Raw genomic sequence first — 16,169 nt, 5'->3', positions numbered from 1 at the left:
CTGAAAACTTCTGGCCCGTTTTCCTAGATTTAGATTGATTCATTTCAAAACAACCCCACATTTGTTGTATTTTTGTGGTCTCAAGCATTATAGTTTTGAACATAATTGCATTTTGCTGTCAGTTCATTTAGAGCAGTGTTTTTCAAACTGGATTTCTATCCATTAGTGGGTTGAGAAATCAATGTGGTGGTCACAACTCACCTTAAAAAAATTTTTGTTTAAAGAAAACTATCAATGTAGTAAGGATAAGTAATATTTTTTGTAAAACTTTTGTGTCCATATATAATCACATAATATATGCATGTATGTATTGGTCACAATACATTTATTACTATAAGTTGCAATCAAAAATATTTGAAAGCCACTGAATTAAAGAGATCAATTTATTGATAAATAGATAAAATCAACACCTATTTCAAACACCCAAACCCTTCCTTGTATATATTAGATAAATTAAAAAAAAAAAAATCACCAAAGCAATAGACACCTAGATCCCCAACTTACAAACAATTACCAAAAATTTGTTTGAATATGGGTACCTAGAGCTTTTCTTAAAGAAACTATCATAAAGAGATTAGGTTCCCAATTAGTTCACAAAAGCCAATTTTTAAAAAAAAATTTTATTTATTTTTTTGGCTGTGCTGCTCGGCTTGTGGGATCTTAGTTCCCCAGCCAGGGATTGAACCCATGCCCTCGGCAGTGAAAGCACAGAGTCCTAACCACTGGACCACCAGGGAATTCCCTCACAAAAGCCAATTTAAACTGTGTAGCTTAACTATAGTACTAAGGTTGTTACAAACTTAAATTTCTCCACCATATTTATTTATTTATATCTGAAGTTCAATATATCTTCAAGGACACATTCTCCCTGCACCCACACCTTGGTCCCAGCACCAAGCAACGCCTCACAGTGCAGGCAAACATCCACCATTCAACATGGCATTCCCCAAGCTGTGCTTAGGAGGAAAAGATCAGAAGTTCTAACAGCCTTAGGTAACTGAGGTAGAATAAGGGGCTCTCCAGACATCTTCCATATGCCCCAAGTCTGTTTCCCTCCCACCCTCCTCCTGGCTCAAAGGTCAAAAATGAGAAAGTCATTTGCTCACCAACAGTTGTGGGGTTTTTTTTCTTCTTCATCAATCTTTAGGAGAGACTGCCTACTAAAAAAAGAACAATGGTTCACTCCACCTTTTTTTCAGACCCCCAAACTACTGCAATAGAGATACAGATATCTTTCTCACTGGCTTTAATGTTAATAATTTGCTACTGATAATTAGCAAATTATCAGTAGCTGGCGGCTTTTCTCATAAACTGTTTAGGTATTAAAATTCTATTACCAACAAGTATCTGTACAGAGAAATGTCAGTGCCTACAGAAGCATGGCTGTGTTATCTCCTATTAAATTCAGAAACTCAGGGTTAAGTAGAATGGCATTCTCCAACTTGACTCTCTGTTCTCATCAATTCATTATGTCCTAGAAGATTATTAAGAGCTATCCTGAAGAATCACATTAGTGGAAAGCTCAGTGAATGCTGCTCTAAGAAGCCCCTCCAAATACTTGTAATACAAATACATTAACCCCCAGCATCACTCATTTGGGCTGCCATTCCTAAAAGGATTTACCCCACATGGAACAAATCTTAACCAAGGTTCTAAATTCTCAGGTGAAACCTATAGTGCCAAGTGGGAACCAGGCATTCAGTGCATTGCTGACCCAGTAAATCTCTGGCCTTTCTTGGCTGTGCCCGCTGCCTGAACCCAGTACTCACTGGCACAGCTCCAGAAGCCTCAAGAAAGGAACGGAGGCTGCAGGCAGGGTTCTCTGTACAGCCTAAGCTTGAGGGAGACTCAGCCCAACTGGCTCACTCTTTAATCATCACCTAAGCACACGTCCTCTGGTTTGACCATCAAGTAGGCCCAGCAGTTTCAATCCTCACCAGAGGCCCCAGGTCTTATACCAAGACTTTTACACATCTCAGGGAAAACTGCCTGCAAGAGTATGCCTCTGTAGGGCTTCCCTGGTGGCGCAGTGGTTAAGAATCCGCCTGCCAATGCAGGGGACACGGGTTCGAGCCCTGGTCCGGGAAAATCCCACATGCCGTGGAGCAACTAAGCCCGTGCACCACAACTACTGAGCCTGCGCTCTAGAGCCTGCGAGCCACAACTACTAAGCCCATGTGCCACAATTACTGAAGCCTGCACGCCTAGAGCCCACGCACTTCAACGAAGAACAGCCCCTGCTCACCGCAACAAAGCCCACACACAGCAACGAAGACCCAATGCAGCTAAAATTAAATAAATAAATTAAAAAAAAAAAAAAAGAAAGAGTATGCCTCTGCGACCAGAAGCCAGGGCCTCCAGATGGCAGACACGTTGATTCATAGCTAACAGATGCCCAGTTTTTCTGGTTTGACCTCTTACTTTTGTGAACGAGGAGAAGTGTGGGAGGTTTAAGTAGGGAAAGGGTTAGAAATCAGCGTATACTTTTCAGGTTCTGCCAGACAACCTTTTATTACATCAGAAAAGCAACACTAGGCACTAGATCTTGCAAAATATGTTCTGACCAACTCTAAACTTTCTGAAATTAAATATGCATAACCACTGTAAGGTTTTTAATGAACAAAACAGTTAAATACAAACTTTCATAGGCAAAATAGACTACTGTATAACTGGCAACCTCAGAGCCAAGTACTAAATTTTCTTGCACAGGTTTCAGTGGCGGTGGAATGGGGAGATGTAAATACTAATGAGTACAAAACTTAATTTTGGCTTTATATATAGAAAAAAAAACTTTGAGGAAAATAGCTTTAAACTGAATAGTATCTTTTGAAATAAACAGCTCAGGCCAGCCCTTACATATCTGAGGCTTATACTCAACCAGATCTGGGATGAAAATGAAGATTTAGGGTTTACAGTGACTTCAAATCCAGTTTTAAGAGTAGCTAAGTCACCTCATTTCCAGAAAGGGAAGTCTCTTTAGGATGACCATGACACTCTTCTGAAGACACTTGGATAGCCAGAGTTCCTTGGCCACAGTTCCACTTTTCCACGACACCGTGTCAATGCTGTAGTGTGGAACTTCCTCTGAAAGGCAACCAGAGCCCTACACCACAGCGCTTCTCCTGGCATTTTCAAGCCTCAAAAGAAAGAAGACCTCCTGCTTCAAGTTGGCAGTTACTGCTCCAGCTAGAGAAGTTAATTAACCCTTCCGCCCCCCACTGATTTCCCTCCTGATCTTCAGCAGGGGCAGCTTAACATTCCTTTCAGAAATAAATAGTTCAAATGAGAAATTTAGAGTTAACTTCAAAAGAGCAGCAGAAAACAGCCACTGCCCATTATGTTTGCAAATGAGTGAGTGAATGAATACACATGAACAAACACACAGAAAAATCATAGACTAAATCCTGCATTTCCCACATTCACAGGGAAAAAAAAAAATCTTAAAAAAGTATTAATTAGTGTTTGTTCTTGTGTGGGTTGATAGTCCAGGGCTCTGAGCAGGCATGGCCTTATAAACAGGGTTGCAAGCAGCCCTCCACACACCAAGTCAGGACTAGGGTGCAGAGAGGGGCCTTCATGCACTTCTAACAGCTCAGTACCTGTGAGAGAACAGAGGTGATGCAGGGACTTTTTAACCCACAATGCATGAGGTATATGGAAACGTCCATCTGTGAAAGAACCACCAGCAGCGGGAGGGACTGCGGCAGGGTGTTCTCACAGCAACTGCTGATGAAGGATTTCCCACACCATCTTCTTCCGGAACAGAGGCATCTGGTGCTGCAGAGAATCCACAAGTAACACATACATCACACATGAAAGTGCCCAGCGTCAACAACCTTTAGTTGTAGCATGTAAATAAAGTAGGATGTCAATGTCCTTTGTGTAAGCCTTGACTTTTCCACATCATGGTACAGACTTACAAAGCCATAAAAAAAGGAGGTTATTTGCATTATTATATGTATCATAAGCATTTTTCCGTGTTAAGGAAAATCAAAGCAGGATGCAGAATTATACAATAGAGTCCAACAACAACTTCATAACAAAAACGTGTACCAAAAAGGGAAATAGCTAAGTGGCGGCACAAAAAGTAACTTTTCTACTTACCTGTATTTCAAAACATTCTAAAATTAACATATTCTGCTCTCTTATGAGAAAAACATGAAGTCTATTTAAATAAAGAAAAAAACAAACCTGCAAATTACTCTGTGCTATACCAAATGTTGTCCATGGCCAATTCTGTTCAAATAGCAACATCCCCCCTTCAAATCTCATGTGATTAGGTTCAGAGAATTAATAACTCCTTCTTTAGAAGCATCAAAGAATTAGAGGCTTTTCTTAATATATTATTCTGCTTTAACTGATAATCACTACATGGTCCAATTTTCAAAGCAACAACATGCAAGACAAATCCAAAATCACCTGTAACTCTTTTTGATGAAATCAGATACCCTTGAGGTACTCCTGGAGTTTCCTTATAAATAGTTGGATATACCATTTTACTATAAACTAGTGTGAAGAGGCCTAAAAAGTCTTAACACATGGATTCATAAATTATTTTAAATAGCTCAAAACTTGTAGTAAAAAATTACATATTTATTCTTAGTAAAACTGCTGAAGCTAACCAATTTTATTAATTCAGCATGGGAGCCCTAGTTAGTTCATGTTGTTCAAAAGCTTAGAATGGGTTATTATTAGTCCTACTATTCAATATGTACAATTTGGTAGCTATCAAAATGAGGTCTGTTAAAGCAAACTATTTTTTAAAGGAGGTTGTCCTTGGTTGTAAAAAGACTGAGAATCCACTATTACAAACATAAATACTCAAGAGTTCTCAACATATTTGAATTTCCACTCAAATGCAGAGCTATGGAGAACCAAAAATAATCAGAACAGAAGGGAAAATCAGCATTCATAGTTACATCTTAGACCTGCAGCTTAAGTTCTCACAAGGCCTGATTTCCCCATGCTGTTACATATTCTGATGTGCCTCCTTCTTTGGCTAAAAATATTAGTAACACTCAAGAACCAGTGAACACTGGAGTTCAGAGATATGCAAATTGCCCCACTGGTCACCAAAGACTAGGATAAACGTGAGAGCAGATACAGTGACAAACCCTGATACTAGCAAGAGTAGGGCTATGGCCAAGGTTTACAGCAATAATAGTAGCACAACTACCATTATTAACAGTTTAATGTGTGCCAGGCACTGGTAACATGCTCTGAGTTTATCTTATTTAATAACAAGTAAAAGGATGAGGAGGGGTCTCCACTCACCTGAGTAAATGTGATAGGTTTGTCCCTAGAGATATAATCTGCATATTTACAAGTAAACATTCCACAATCACTCCCATTCAACTGTTGAGGAATCTCCTAAAATTACAAAAAAAGAAGAGAGGAAGGGGTGAAATTTCATCAAATACAAACTCCTTTGACTTTTTCTAAATATTACTGTGGACAAACAATATTATAAAGGTAAATGTTAAATCTGGTATTACACAAACACACAAACACAAACACAATTAGTCTTTATGTGGCATAAAAACCCAACCCATGACAATGGAGTATGTGAGCCTCATGGAAAATGTTTTTTAGAAGGAAAGAGAAAAGCAAAGTGAGAGTTCAATCTCTCAGCTCTCATATAAAGCAAACTGAAAGAAGGTTTATTACCAGGAACAGGAATTCTAGTCAGAATTGTTTCAAAGGCATTCATAAATTTTGAAAATGGCTAAGTGTGGTTCAACCAGAGATATGCTTACAATACAACTAAACTATTTCCTAACTGCAGAGTCTGACTTGTCTTCCCTAGCCGGAAAACTAAGACTACTGCTTTGGACCCCCACAGCTGCAAGCAGGAGAGAGAAAAAAGACTCTTTATAGGGTTTAACCAGTTAGGAAATCTTGCCATGATGTTCAGTTCTGTCCTGAAAAAAAAAACCACTACTGCTTGCAAGCAGCACTTAAAGGCACCATAAACCAAAGGTGGTGGATTCCAAGCCCAGGTGAAGTAAACTCACACATTCCCCAAGCCCGTGTTGCACTAATCTTGGCCAGCCCCTTACACACTTTGGCTGTCAGTTATAAGGGGAATAGGAGAGTCTAATTCCACTGCTGGAAAACATACTAGATGACAACAACTCAATTTTTATTCAAAAAATACACATGATTATTGTAAAAAGGAAAAGATTGAAAATGCACACCACCCATACATATGGTAGGTACCTCGAACTTCACTCCTGAGCCCAGCATCAATCACAGAGTGGAAAGAACTTTAGACTCCACCACACAAATGAAGAGAATTTGTCTTCTTTATTACATTTCCCATTCCAGAACACAGTTCCTCATCCTAACAAACTCTTCTTTTATCTGTGCTTTCCTCAGGAAATCTCAACACTTACTCTTCTAATTATTCAGCTTAGAAATGAAAATGCTTTTGGATAAAGATAGTCAAGCCATTATATAGAGGTTAGGGCTAAAATTGAACTAATGTAGCTTACTTTAAAAAGGAGCCATTAGGGGACTTCCCTGGTGGTCCAGTGGCAAAGACTCCATGCTCCCAATGCAGGGGACATGGGTTCAAACCCTGGTCCGGGAACTAGATCCCACATGCCGCAACTAAGAGTTCACATGGGCTTCCCTGGTGGCGCAGTGGTTGAGAGTCCACCTGCCGATGCAGGGGACACGGGTTCGTGCCCCAGTCCGGGAAGATCCCACATGCCGCAGAGCGGCTGGGCCCGTGAGCCGTGGCTGCTGAGCCTGCACGTCCTGAGCCTGTCCGCAATGGGAGAGGTCACAACAGTGAGAGGCCCGCGTACCGCAAAAAAAAAAAAAAAAAAAAAAAAAGAGTTCACATGCTGCAACAAAAGATCCCACTTGCCGCAACTAAAGATCCAGCAGGGGACTTCCGGGAAGATGGCGGAAGAGTAAGACGCGGAGATCACCTTCCTCCCCACAGATACACCAGAAATACATCTATCTACATGTGGAACAACTCCTACAGAACACCTACGGAACGCTGGCAGAAGACCTCAGACCTCCCTAAAGGCAAGAAACCCCCCACGTACCTGGGTAGGGCAAAAGAAAAAAGAATAAACAGAGACAAAAGGATAGGGATGGGTCCTGCACCAGCGGGAGGGAGCTGTGAAGGAGGAAAAGTGACCACACACTAGGAAGCCCCTTCGCGGGCGGAGACTGCGGGGGGCGGAGGGGGTAAGCTTCGGTGCCACGGAGGAGAGCACAGCCACCGGGGTGCGGAGGGCAAAGCGGAGAGATTTCCGCACAGAGGATCCGAGCCGACCGGCACTCACCAGCCCGAGAGGCTTGACTGCTCACCCGCTGGGGCGGGCGGGAGCTGGGAGCTGAGGCTGGGGCTTCGGTCGGATCGCAGGCAGAGGACTGGCAGCGTGAACACAGCCTGAAGGGGTTAGTGCACCACGGCTAGCCGGGAGGGAGTCCAGGCAAAAGTCTGGACCTGCCGAAGAGGCAAGAGACTTTTTCTTCCCTCTTTATTTCCTCATGCGCGAGGACAGGGGATTCAGCGTGCTGCTTAAAGGAGCTCCAGAGACGGGCGCGAGCCGCGGCTAACAGCGCGGACCCCAGAGACGGGCATGAGACGCTGGGGCTGCTTCTGCCGCCACCAAGAAGCCTGTGTGCGAACACAGGTCATTATCCACACCCCCCTTCCCGGGAGCCTGTGCAGCCCGCCACTGCCAGGGTCCTCTGCCGCCGCAGGCTCGCCCCGCACTCCGTGCCCCTCCCTCCCCCCCCCCCCCCCCCCCCCCCCCCCCCCGGCCTGAGTGAGACAGAGCCTCCGAATCAGCGGCTCCTTTAACCCCATCCTGTCTGAGCAAAGAACAGACGCCCTCCGGCGACCTACACGCAGAGGCGGGGCCAAATCCAAAGCTGAGCCCCGGGAGCTGTGAGAACAAAGTAGAGAAAGGGAAATCTCTCCCAGCAGCCTCAGGAGCAGCGGATTAAAGCTCCACAATCAACTTGATGTACCCTGCATCTGTGGAATACATGAATAGACAACGAATCATCCCAAATTGAGGAGGTGGACTTTGAGAGCAAGATTTATGATTTTTTCCTCTTTTCCTCTTTTTCTGAGTGTGTATGTGTATGCTTCTGTGCGAGATTTTGTCTGTATAGCTTTGCTTCCACCATTTGTTCCGGGTTCTACCCATCCATTTTTTTGTTGTTTTTTCCTCTTAATAATTATTTTTTTATTTTAATAACTTCATTATATTTTATCTTACTTTATTTTACTTTGTCTTCTTTCTTTTTTTCCTGCCTTCCCTCCTTCCTTCCTTGCTCCCTCCCTCCCTCGCTCCTTTCTTTCTTTCTACTTCTACTAATTCTTTCTTTCTACTTTTTCTCCCTTTTCTTCTGAGCCGTGTGGATGAAAGGCTCTTGGTGCTGCAGCCAGGAGTTAGTGCTATGCCTCTGAGGTGGGAGAGCCAACTTCAGGACACTGGTCCACAAGACGCCTCCCAGCTGCACATAATATCAAACGGCGAAAATCTCCCAAAGATCACCATCTCAACACCAACACACAGCTTCACTCAACGACCAGCAAGCTACAGTGCTGGACATCCTATGCCAAACAACTAGTGAGACAGGAACACAACCCCACCCATTAGCAGAGAGGCTGCCCAAAATCATAATAAGTCTACAGACACCCCAAAACAAACCCCCAGACATGGACCTGCCCACCAGAAAGACAAGATCCAGCCTCATCCACCAGAACACAGGCACTAGTACCCTCCACCAAGAAGCCTACACAACCCACTGAACCAACCTTAGCCACTGGGGACAGACCAAAAACAATGAGACCTACAAACCTGCAGCCTGCAAAAAGGAGACCCCAAACACAGTAAGATAAGCAAAATGAAAAGACAGAAAAACACACAGCAGATGAAGGAGCAAGATAAAAACCCACCAGACCTAACAAATGAAGAGGAAAAAGGCAGTCTACCTGAAAAAGAATTTAGAATAATGATAGTAAAGATGATCCAAAATCTTGGAAACAGAATAGACAAAATGCAAGAAACATTTAACAAGGACCTAGAAGAACTAAAGACGAAACAAACAATGATGAACAACACAATAAATGAAATGAAAAATACTCTAGATGGGATCAATAGCAGAATAACTGAGGCAGAAGAACGGATAAGTGACCTGGAAGATAAAATAGTGGAAATAACTACTGCAGAGCAGAATAAAGAAAAAAGAATGAAAAGAACTGAGGACAGTCTCAGAGACCTCTGGGACAACATTAAACGCACCAACATTCAAATTATAGGGGTTCCAGAAGAAGAAGAGAAAAAGAAAGGGACTGAGAAAATATTTGAAGAGATTATAGTTGAAAACTTCCCTAATATGGGAAAGGAAATAGTTAATCAAGTCCAGGAAGCACAGAGAGTCCCATACAGGATAAATCCAAGGAGAAATACACCAAGACACATACTAATCAAACTGTCAAAAATTAAATACAAAGAAAACATATTAAAAGCAGCAAGGGAAAAACAACAAATAACATACAAGGGAATCCCCATAAGGTTAACAGCTGATCTTTCAGCAGAAACTCTGCAAGCCAGAAGGGAGTGGCAGGACATATTGAAAGTGATGAAGGAGAAAAACCTGCAACCAAGATTACTCTACCCAGCAAGGATCTCATTGAGATTTGATGGAGAAATTAAAACCTTCACAGACAAGCAAAAGCTGAGAGAGTTCAGCACCACCAAACCAGCTCTACAACAACTGCTAAAGGAACTTCTCTAGGCAAGAAACACAAGAGAAGGAAAAGACCTACAATAACAAACCCAAAACAATTAAGAAAATGGGAATGGGAACATACATATCGATAATTACCTTAAATGTAAATAGACTAAATGCTCCCACCAAAAGACACAGAATGGCTGAATGGATACAAAAACAAGACGCATGTATCTGCTGTCTACAAGAGACCCACTTCAGACCTAGAGACACATACAGACTGAAAGTAAGCAGATGTAAAAAGGTATTTCATGCAAATGGAAACCAAAAGAAAGCTGGAGTAGCAATTCTCATATAAGACAAAATAGACTTTAAAATAAAGACTATTAGAAGAGACAAAGAAGGACACTATATAATGATCAATCCAAGAAGGGATCAATCCAAGAAGGGATCAATCCAAGAAGAAGATATAACAATTGTAAATATTTATGCACCCAACATAGGAGCACCTCAATACATAAGGCAAATACTAACAGCCATAAAAGGGGAAATCGATAGTAACACATTCATAGTAGGGGACTTTAACACCCCACTTTCACCCATGGACAGATCATCCAAAATGAAAATAAATAAGGAAACACAGGCTTTAAATGATACATTAAACGAGATGGACTTAATTGATATTTATAGGACATTCCATCCAAAAACAACAGAATACACATTTTTCTCAAGTGCTCATGGAACATTCTCCAGGATAGATCATATCTTGGGTCACAAATCAAGCCTTGGTAAATTTAAGAAAATTGAAATTGTATCAAGTATCTTTTCGGACCACAATGCTATGAGACTAGATATCAATTACAGGAAAAGATCTGTAAAAAATACAAACACATGGAGGCTAAACAATACACTACTTAATAACGAAGTGATCACTGAAGAAATCAAAGAGGAAATCAAAAAATACCTAGAAACAAATGACAATGGAGACACAACGACTCAAAATCTATGGGATGCAGCAAAAGCAGTTCTAAGAGGGAAGTTTATAGCAATACAATCCTACCTTAAGAAACAGGAAACATCTCGAATAAACAACCTAACCTTGCACCTAAAGCAATTAGAGAAAGAAGAACAAAAAAACCCCAAAGTTAGCAGAAGGAAAGAAATCATAAAAATCAGATCAGAAATAAATGAAAAAGAAATGAAGGAAACAATAGCAAAGATCAATAAAACTAAAAGCTGGTTCTTTGAAAGGATTAACAAAATTGATAAACAATTAGCCAGACTCATCAAGAAAAAAAGGGAGAAGACTCAAATCAATAGAATTAGAAGTGAAAAAGGAGAAGTAACAACTGACACTGCAGAAATACAAAAGATCATGAGAGAGTACTACAAGCAACTCTATGCCAATAAAATGGACAACCTGGAAGAAATGGACAAATTCTTAGAAAGGCACAACCTGCCAAGACTGAATCAGGAAGAAATAGAAAATATGAACAGACCAATCACAAACACTGAAATTGAAACTGTGATTAAAAATCTTCCAACAAACAAAAGCCCAGGACCAGATGGCTTCACAGGCGAATTCTATCAAACAGTTAGAGAAGAGCTATCACCTATCCTTCTCAAACTCTTCCAAAATATACCAGAGGGAGGAACACTCCCCAACTCATTCTACGAGGCCACCATCACCCTGATACCAAAATCAGACAAGGATGTCACAAAGAAAGAAAACTACAGGCCAATATCACTGATGAACATAGATGCAAAAATCCTCAACAAAATACTAGCAAACAGAATCCAACAGCACATTAAACAGATCATACACCATGATCAAGTGGGGTTTATTCCAGGAATGCAAGGATTCTTCAGTATACGCAAATCAATCAACGTGATACACCATATTAACAAACTGAAGGAGAAAAACCATATGATCATCTCTATAGATGCAGAGAAAGCTTTTGACAAAATTCAACACCCATTTATGATAAAAACCCTGCAGAAAGTAGGCATAGAGGGAACTTTCCTCAACATAATAAAGGCCATATATGACAAACCCACAGCCAACATCATCCTCAATGGTGAAAAACTGAAAGCATTTCCACTAAGATCAGGAACAAGACAAGGTTGCCCACTCTCACCACTCTTATTCAACATAGTTTTGGAAGTTTTAGCCACAGCAATAGGAGAAGAAAAGGAAATAAAAGGAATCCAAATCAGAAAAGAAGAAGTAAAGCTATCACTGTTTGCAGATGACATGATACTGTACATAGAGAATCCCAAGGATGCTACCAGAAAGCTACTAGAGCTAACCAATGAATTTGGTAAAGCAGCAGGATACAAAATTAATGCACAGATATCTCTGGCATTCCTATACACTAAGGATGAAAAATCTGAAAGTGAAATCTAGAAAACACTCCCATTTACCATTGCAACAAAAAGAATAAAATATCTAGGAATAAACCTACCTAAGGAGACAAAAGACCTGCATGCAGAAAATTATAAGACACTGATGAAAGAAATTAAAGATGATACAAATAGATGGAGAGATACACCATGTTCTTGGATTGGAAGAATCAACATTGTGAAAATGACTCTACTACCCAAAGCAATCTACAGATTCAATGCAATCCCTAACAAACTACCACTGGCATTTTTCACACAACTAGAACAAAAAATTTCACAATTTGTATGGAAACACAAAAGACCCCGAATAGCCAAAGCAATCTTGAGAACGAAAAACAGAGCTGGAGGAATCAGGCTTCCTGACTTCAGACTATATTACAAAGCTACAGTAATCAAGACAGTATGGTACTGGCACAAAAACAGAAATATAGATCAATGGAACAGGATAGAAAGCCCAGAGATAAACCCACGCACATATGGTCACCTTATCTTTGATAAAGGAGGCAGGAATGTACAGTGGAGAAAGGACAGCCTCTTCAATAAGTGGTGCTGGGAAAACTGGACAGCTACATGTAAAAGTATGAGATTAGATCACTCTCTAACACCATACACAAAAATAAACTCAAAATGGATTAAAGACCTAAATGTAAGGCCAGAAACTATCAAACTCTTAGAGGAAAACATAGGCAGGACACTCTATGACATAAATCACAGCAAGGTCCTTTTTGACCCACCTCCTAGAGAAATGGAAATAAAAACAAAAATAAATGGGACCTAATGAAACTTAAAAGCTTTTGCGCAGCAAAGGAAACCATAAACAAGACCAAAAGACAACCCTCAGAATGGGAGAAAATATTTGCAAATGAAGCAACTGACAAAGGATTAATCTCCGAAATTTACAAGCAGCTCATGCAGCTCAATAACAAAAAAACAAACAACCCAATCCAAAAATGGGCAGAAGACCTAAATAGACATTTCTCCAAAGAAGATATACAGACTGCCAACAAACACATGAAAGAATGCTCAACATCACTAATCATTAGAGAAATGCAAATCAAAACTACAACGAGATATCATCTCACACCAGTCAGAATGGCCATCATCAAAAAATCTAGAAACAATAAATGCTGGAGAGGGTGTGGAGAAAAGGGAACCCTCTTGGTGGGAATGTAAATTGATACAGCCACTGTGGAGAACAGTATGGAGGTTCCTTAAAAAACTACAAATAGAACTACCATATGACCCAGCAATCCCACTACTGGGCATATACCCTGAGAAAACCATAATTCAAAAAGAGTCATGTACCAAAATGTTCATTGCAGCTCTATTTACAATAGCCCGGAGATGGAAACAACCTAAGTGTCCATCATCGGATGAATGGATAAAGAAGATGTGGCACATATATACAATGGAATATTACTCAGCCATAAAAAGAAACGAAATTGAGCTATTTGTAATGAGGTGGATACACCTAGAGTCTGTCATACAGAGTGAAGTAAGTCAGAAAGAGAGAGACAAATACCGTATGCTAACACATATATATGGAATTTAAGGAAAAGAAATGTCATGAAGAACCTAGGGGTGAAACAGGAATAAAGACACAGACTTACTAGAGATGGACTTGAGGATATGGGGAGAGGGAAGGGTAAACTGTGGGAAAAAAAAAAAAAAAAGATCCAGCATGCGGCAATAAAGATCCCACGTGACGCAACTAAGACCCAACACTGCCCAATAAATTTTTTTTTTTTTAAAGAAAAGGAGCCATTAGGGCTAAAAGATGTATGCTTTTATTTTATTTTATTTTTTTTCCCGGTACGCGGGCCTCTCACGGTTGTGGCCTCTCCCGCTGCGGAGCACAGGCTCCGGAGGCGCAGGCTCAGCGGCCATGGTTCACGGGCCCAGCCGCTCCGCGGCATGTGGGATCCTCCTGGACCGGGGCACGAACCCGTGTCCCCTGCGTCGGCAGGCGGACTCTCAACCACTGCGCCACCAGGGAAGCCCTGCGTTTTTTAATTAATTAATTATTTTTTGGCTGCATTGGGTCTTTGTTTCTGCAAGCAGGCTTTCTCTAGTTGCAACGAGCGGGTGCTACTCTTCGTTGCAGTGCGCAGCCTTTTCACTGTGGTGCCTTCTCTTGTTGTGGAGCACAGGCTCTAAGTGCTCGGGCTTCAGTAGTTGTGGTGCACGAGCTCAGTAGTTGTGGCTCGCAGGTTCTAGAGTGCAGGCCCCGTAGTTGTGGTGCACGGGCTTAGTTGCTCCGCGGCATGTGGGATCTTCCCGGACCAAGGCTCGAACCCGTGTTCCCTGCATTGGCAGGAGGATTCTTAACCACTGTGCCACTAGGGAAGTCCCAGATGTATGCATTTTTAAACTCTGAATGAGATTCAAATCTGGCAAGATCCAAAGCACATTCACAAATAGCACACCTGACTGTTGAGGACTCACAGCATCGGATGCTTAAGATCTAAATATACAAATTTCTCAGATAAGTTTTGAACAGGAGCTTTAAAATTTCCATTAATGCCAACCAAGAAAAGTAGCTGGCTTGAATTTATTGTGTTGTGTTTTTTTCTCAATTTTTTGAGACATGCAGATATTTAACATTTATAGTTTAAGAAACAAGATAAAGGCTTAAAAGCAAACAACTTAAAAAAAAAAAGCAAACAACTTGGTTAAATGAATTTCTGAAGATTTAGAAGTGATCATTCTAACGATGTACACCTCAGGAGAATGCATGCCTAAGGATGAGTGAGTAAGGGGAGGAAGGAAGCCAAGTCTAAATAATACGCTACTGACAGGAAATGCAACAAAGTATTTGAAATACAGATGATCACCACTTACATGTGGCTTCATGCTGTAGTGGGTCCACTCTAAAACATTCAGGTCAATATTTCTTTTGGTCTTACTTTCATCCTGTAAATACTGACTGAAAAAACAGCAAAGAAGGAATATACTGATGAATCCCTGTGGAGACTTAGCATTATGACTACAAAGACATCATGATGTTTAATAGACCTGCCATTCTCAAAGCCATCTCTGTTAGATTTTTTTAAATATGATTGTTTTTGGCTTTTTACATTTTATTTTGTGTTTTTTCTGATTACAAAAATTATATATGGTTATATTTTAAAAATTAAAACATAATATGTAAAATGCAAAAGACCCCATAATAACCACTATGGAAATATTTACTATTAATGGTTTGCTGTTTGTTCGTCTAGTTCTCTACTCCACCCCATTTTAAAACACACATTTTATTCTATTAAAAAAGTACTTCATTCTATTACTTGCTTTTTCTCACTTAAAAATAGATAGAAAACAAGACATCTGGCCTGGAGTCTTAAAAAGAAAAGGCACTGCCATGGAAAACAAAAAAAAATGTAGGAGGCTATTCTAAACTAAGGGAGACTAAAGAGACATTACTTACATGCATGAACCCTGACTAACTTCCTGGATTAGGAAAAAAAGCTATAAAAGATACCTGACGATATCAGAACATGAATCATATATTATTACACATTAGTGGTTGTCAACTTTCTTAAGTGTGATAATGGCATTGTGGTTATGTAAGAGAATTTCCTCATTCCTAGGTGATATATACTTAAGTATTGAGAGTGATTTAATTTTATCCAAATCTCCAGAGGGTTATCAAATTTAACAAAGGCATCTCAGTTCTCATCCTAACCTACATAAAAGGGAAACCAGTGCTATGCTAGGGCATGCGCTCACAACGGGAGCAGCAATATCACCCCCAGAGAGGTGAAAACTGGTTCTTAGAAGGCAAAAATCTTAGATATTTCAATGGTTTGTAGCCCTCTAAAGCTCAACCCAACAAACAAACAAAGTCTCTTCCTTAATACTATTTTCTCTTGTCATGGAGAAAATAAATTAAAAAAAAATTTGTAGTGGGGAGGTGATAATGAAAAAAATTGAGAAAAGTTGGACTAGGGGCATCAGGAAAGGGAGGGGGCCTCAGATACCCAAAGAAGCTGAACTCTTCATATATTAAAAAAGAGAGGGGGGGGGAAAGAAAAGTATGAATGTTATAAAAGTAT

At 40.6% G+C, this 16,169-nt stretch overlaps 1 protein-coding gene across 5 annotated transcripts in view; it reads right to left on the bottom strand.

Moving 5' to 3' along the window:
* Positions 1 to 2,484: 2,484 nt before the first annotated feature.
* Positions 2,485 to 16,169, bottom strand: part of SENP2 (SUMO specific peptidase 2) — a 40,925-nt gene continuing 27,240 nt past the window's right edge. For 3 of the 5 annotated variants that reach the window (XM_033855597.2, XM_073803980.1, XM_073803981.1), the window contains 3 exons: positions 14,956 to 15,040; positions 5,275 to 5,370; positions 2,485 to 3,777 (listed from right to left, as the gene is read on the bottom strand). In XM_033855597.2, coding sequence (XP_033711488.2) covers positions 3,715 to 3,777; positions 5,275 to 5,370; positions 14,956 to 15,040 — 244 coding nt within the window. In that variant the 3' untranslated portion in view covers positions 2,485 to 3,714. Of the gene's footprint in view, positions 3,778 to 5,274; positions 5,371 to 13,969; positions 14,419 to 14,955; positions 15,041 to 16,169 lie in introns of those variants that run through there. The other 2 variants (XR_012331412.1, XM_073803979.1) reach the window with 2 other exon arrangements.

The sequence above is a fragment of the Tursiops truncatus genome, chromosome 4, assembly GCF_011762595.2.
Source record: "Tursiops truncatus isolate mTurTru1 chromosome 4, mTurTru1.mat.Y, whole genome shotgun sequence".
In the NCBI taxonomy this organism is placed as follows: Eukaryota; Metazoa; Chordata; class Mammalia; order Artiodactyla; family Delphinidae; genus Tursiops; species Tursiops truncatus.
Note: the sequence above shows the minus strand (reverse complement) of the source record. Positions and strands in the feature narration are given on the sequence as shown.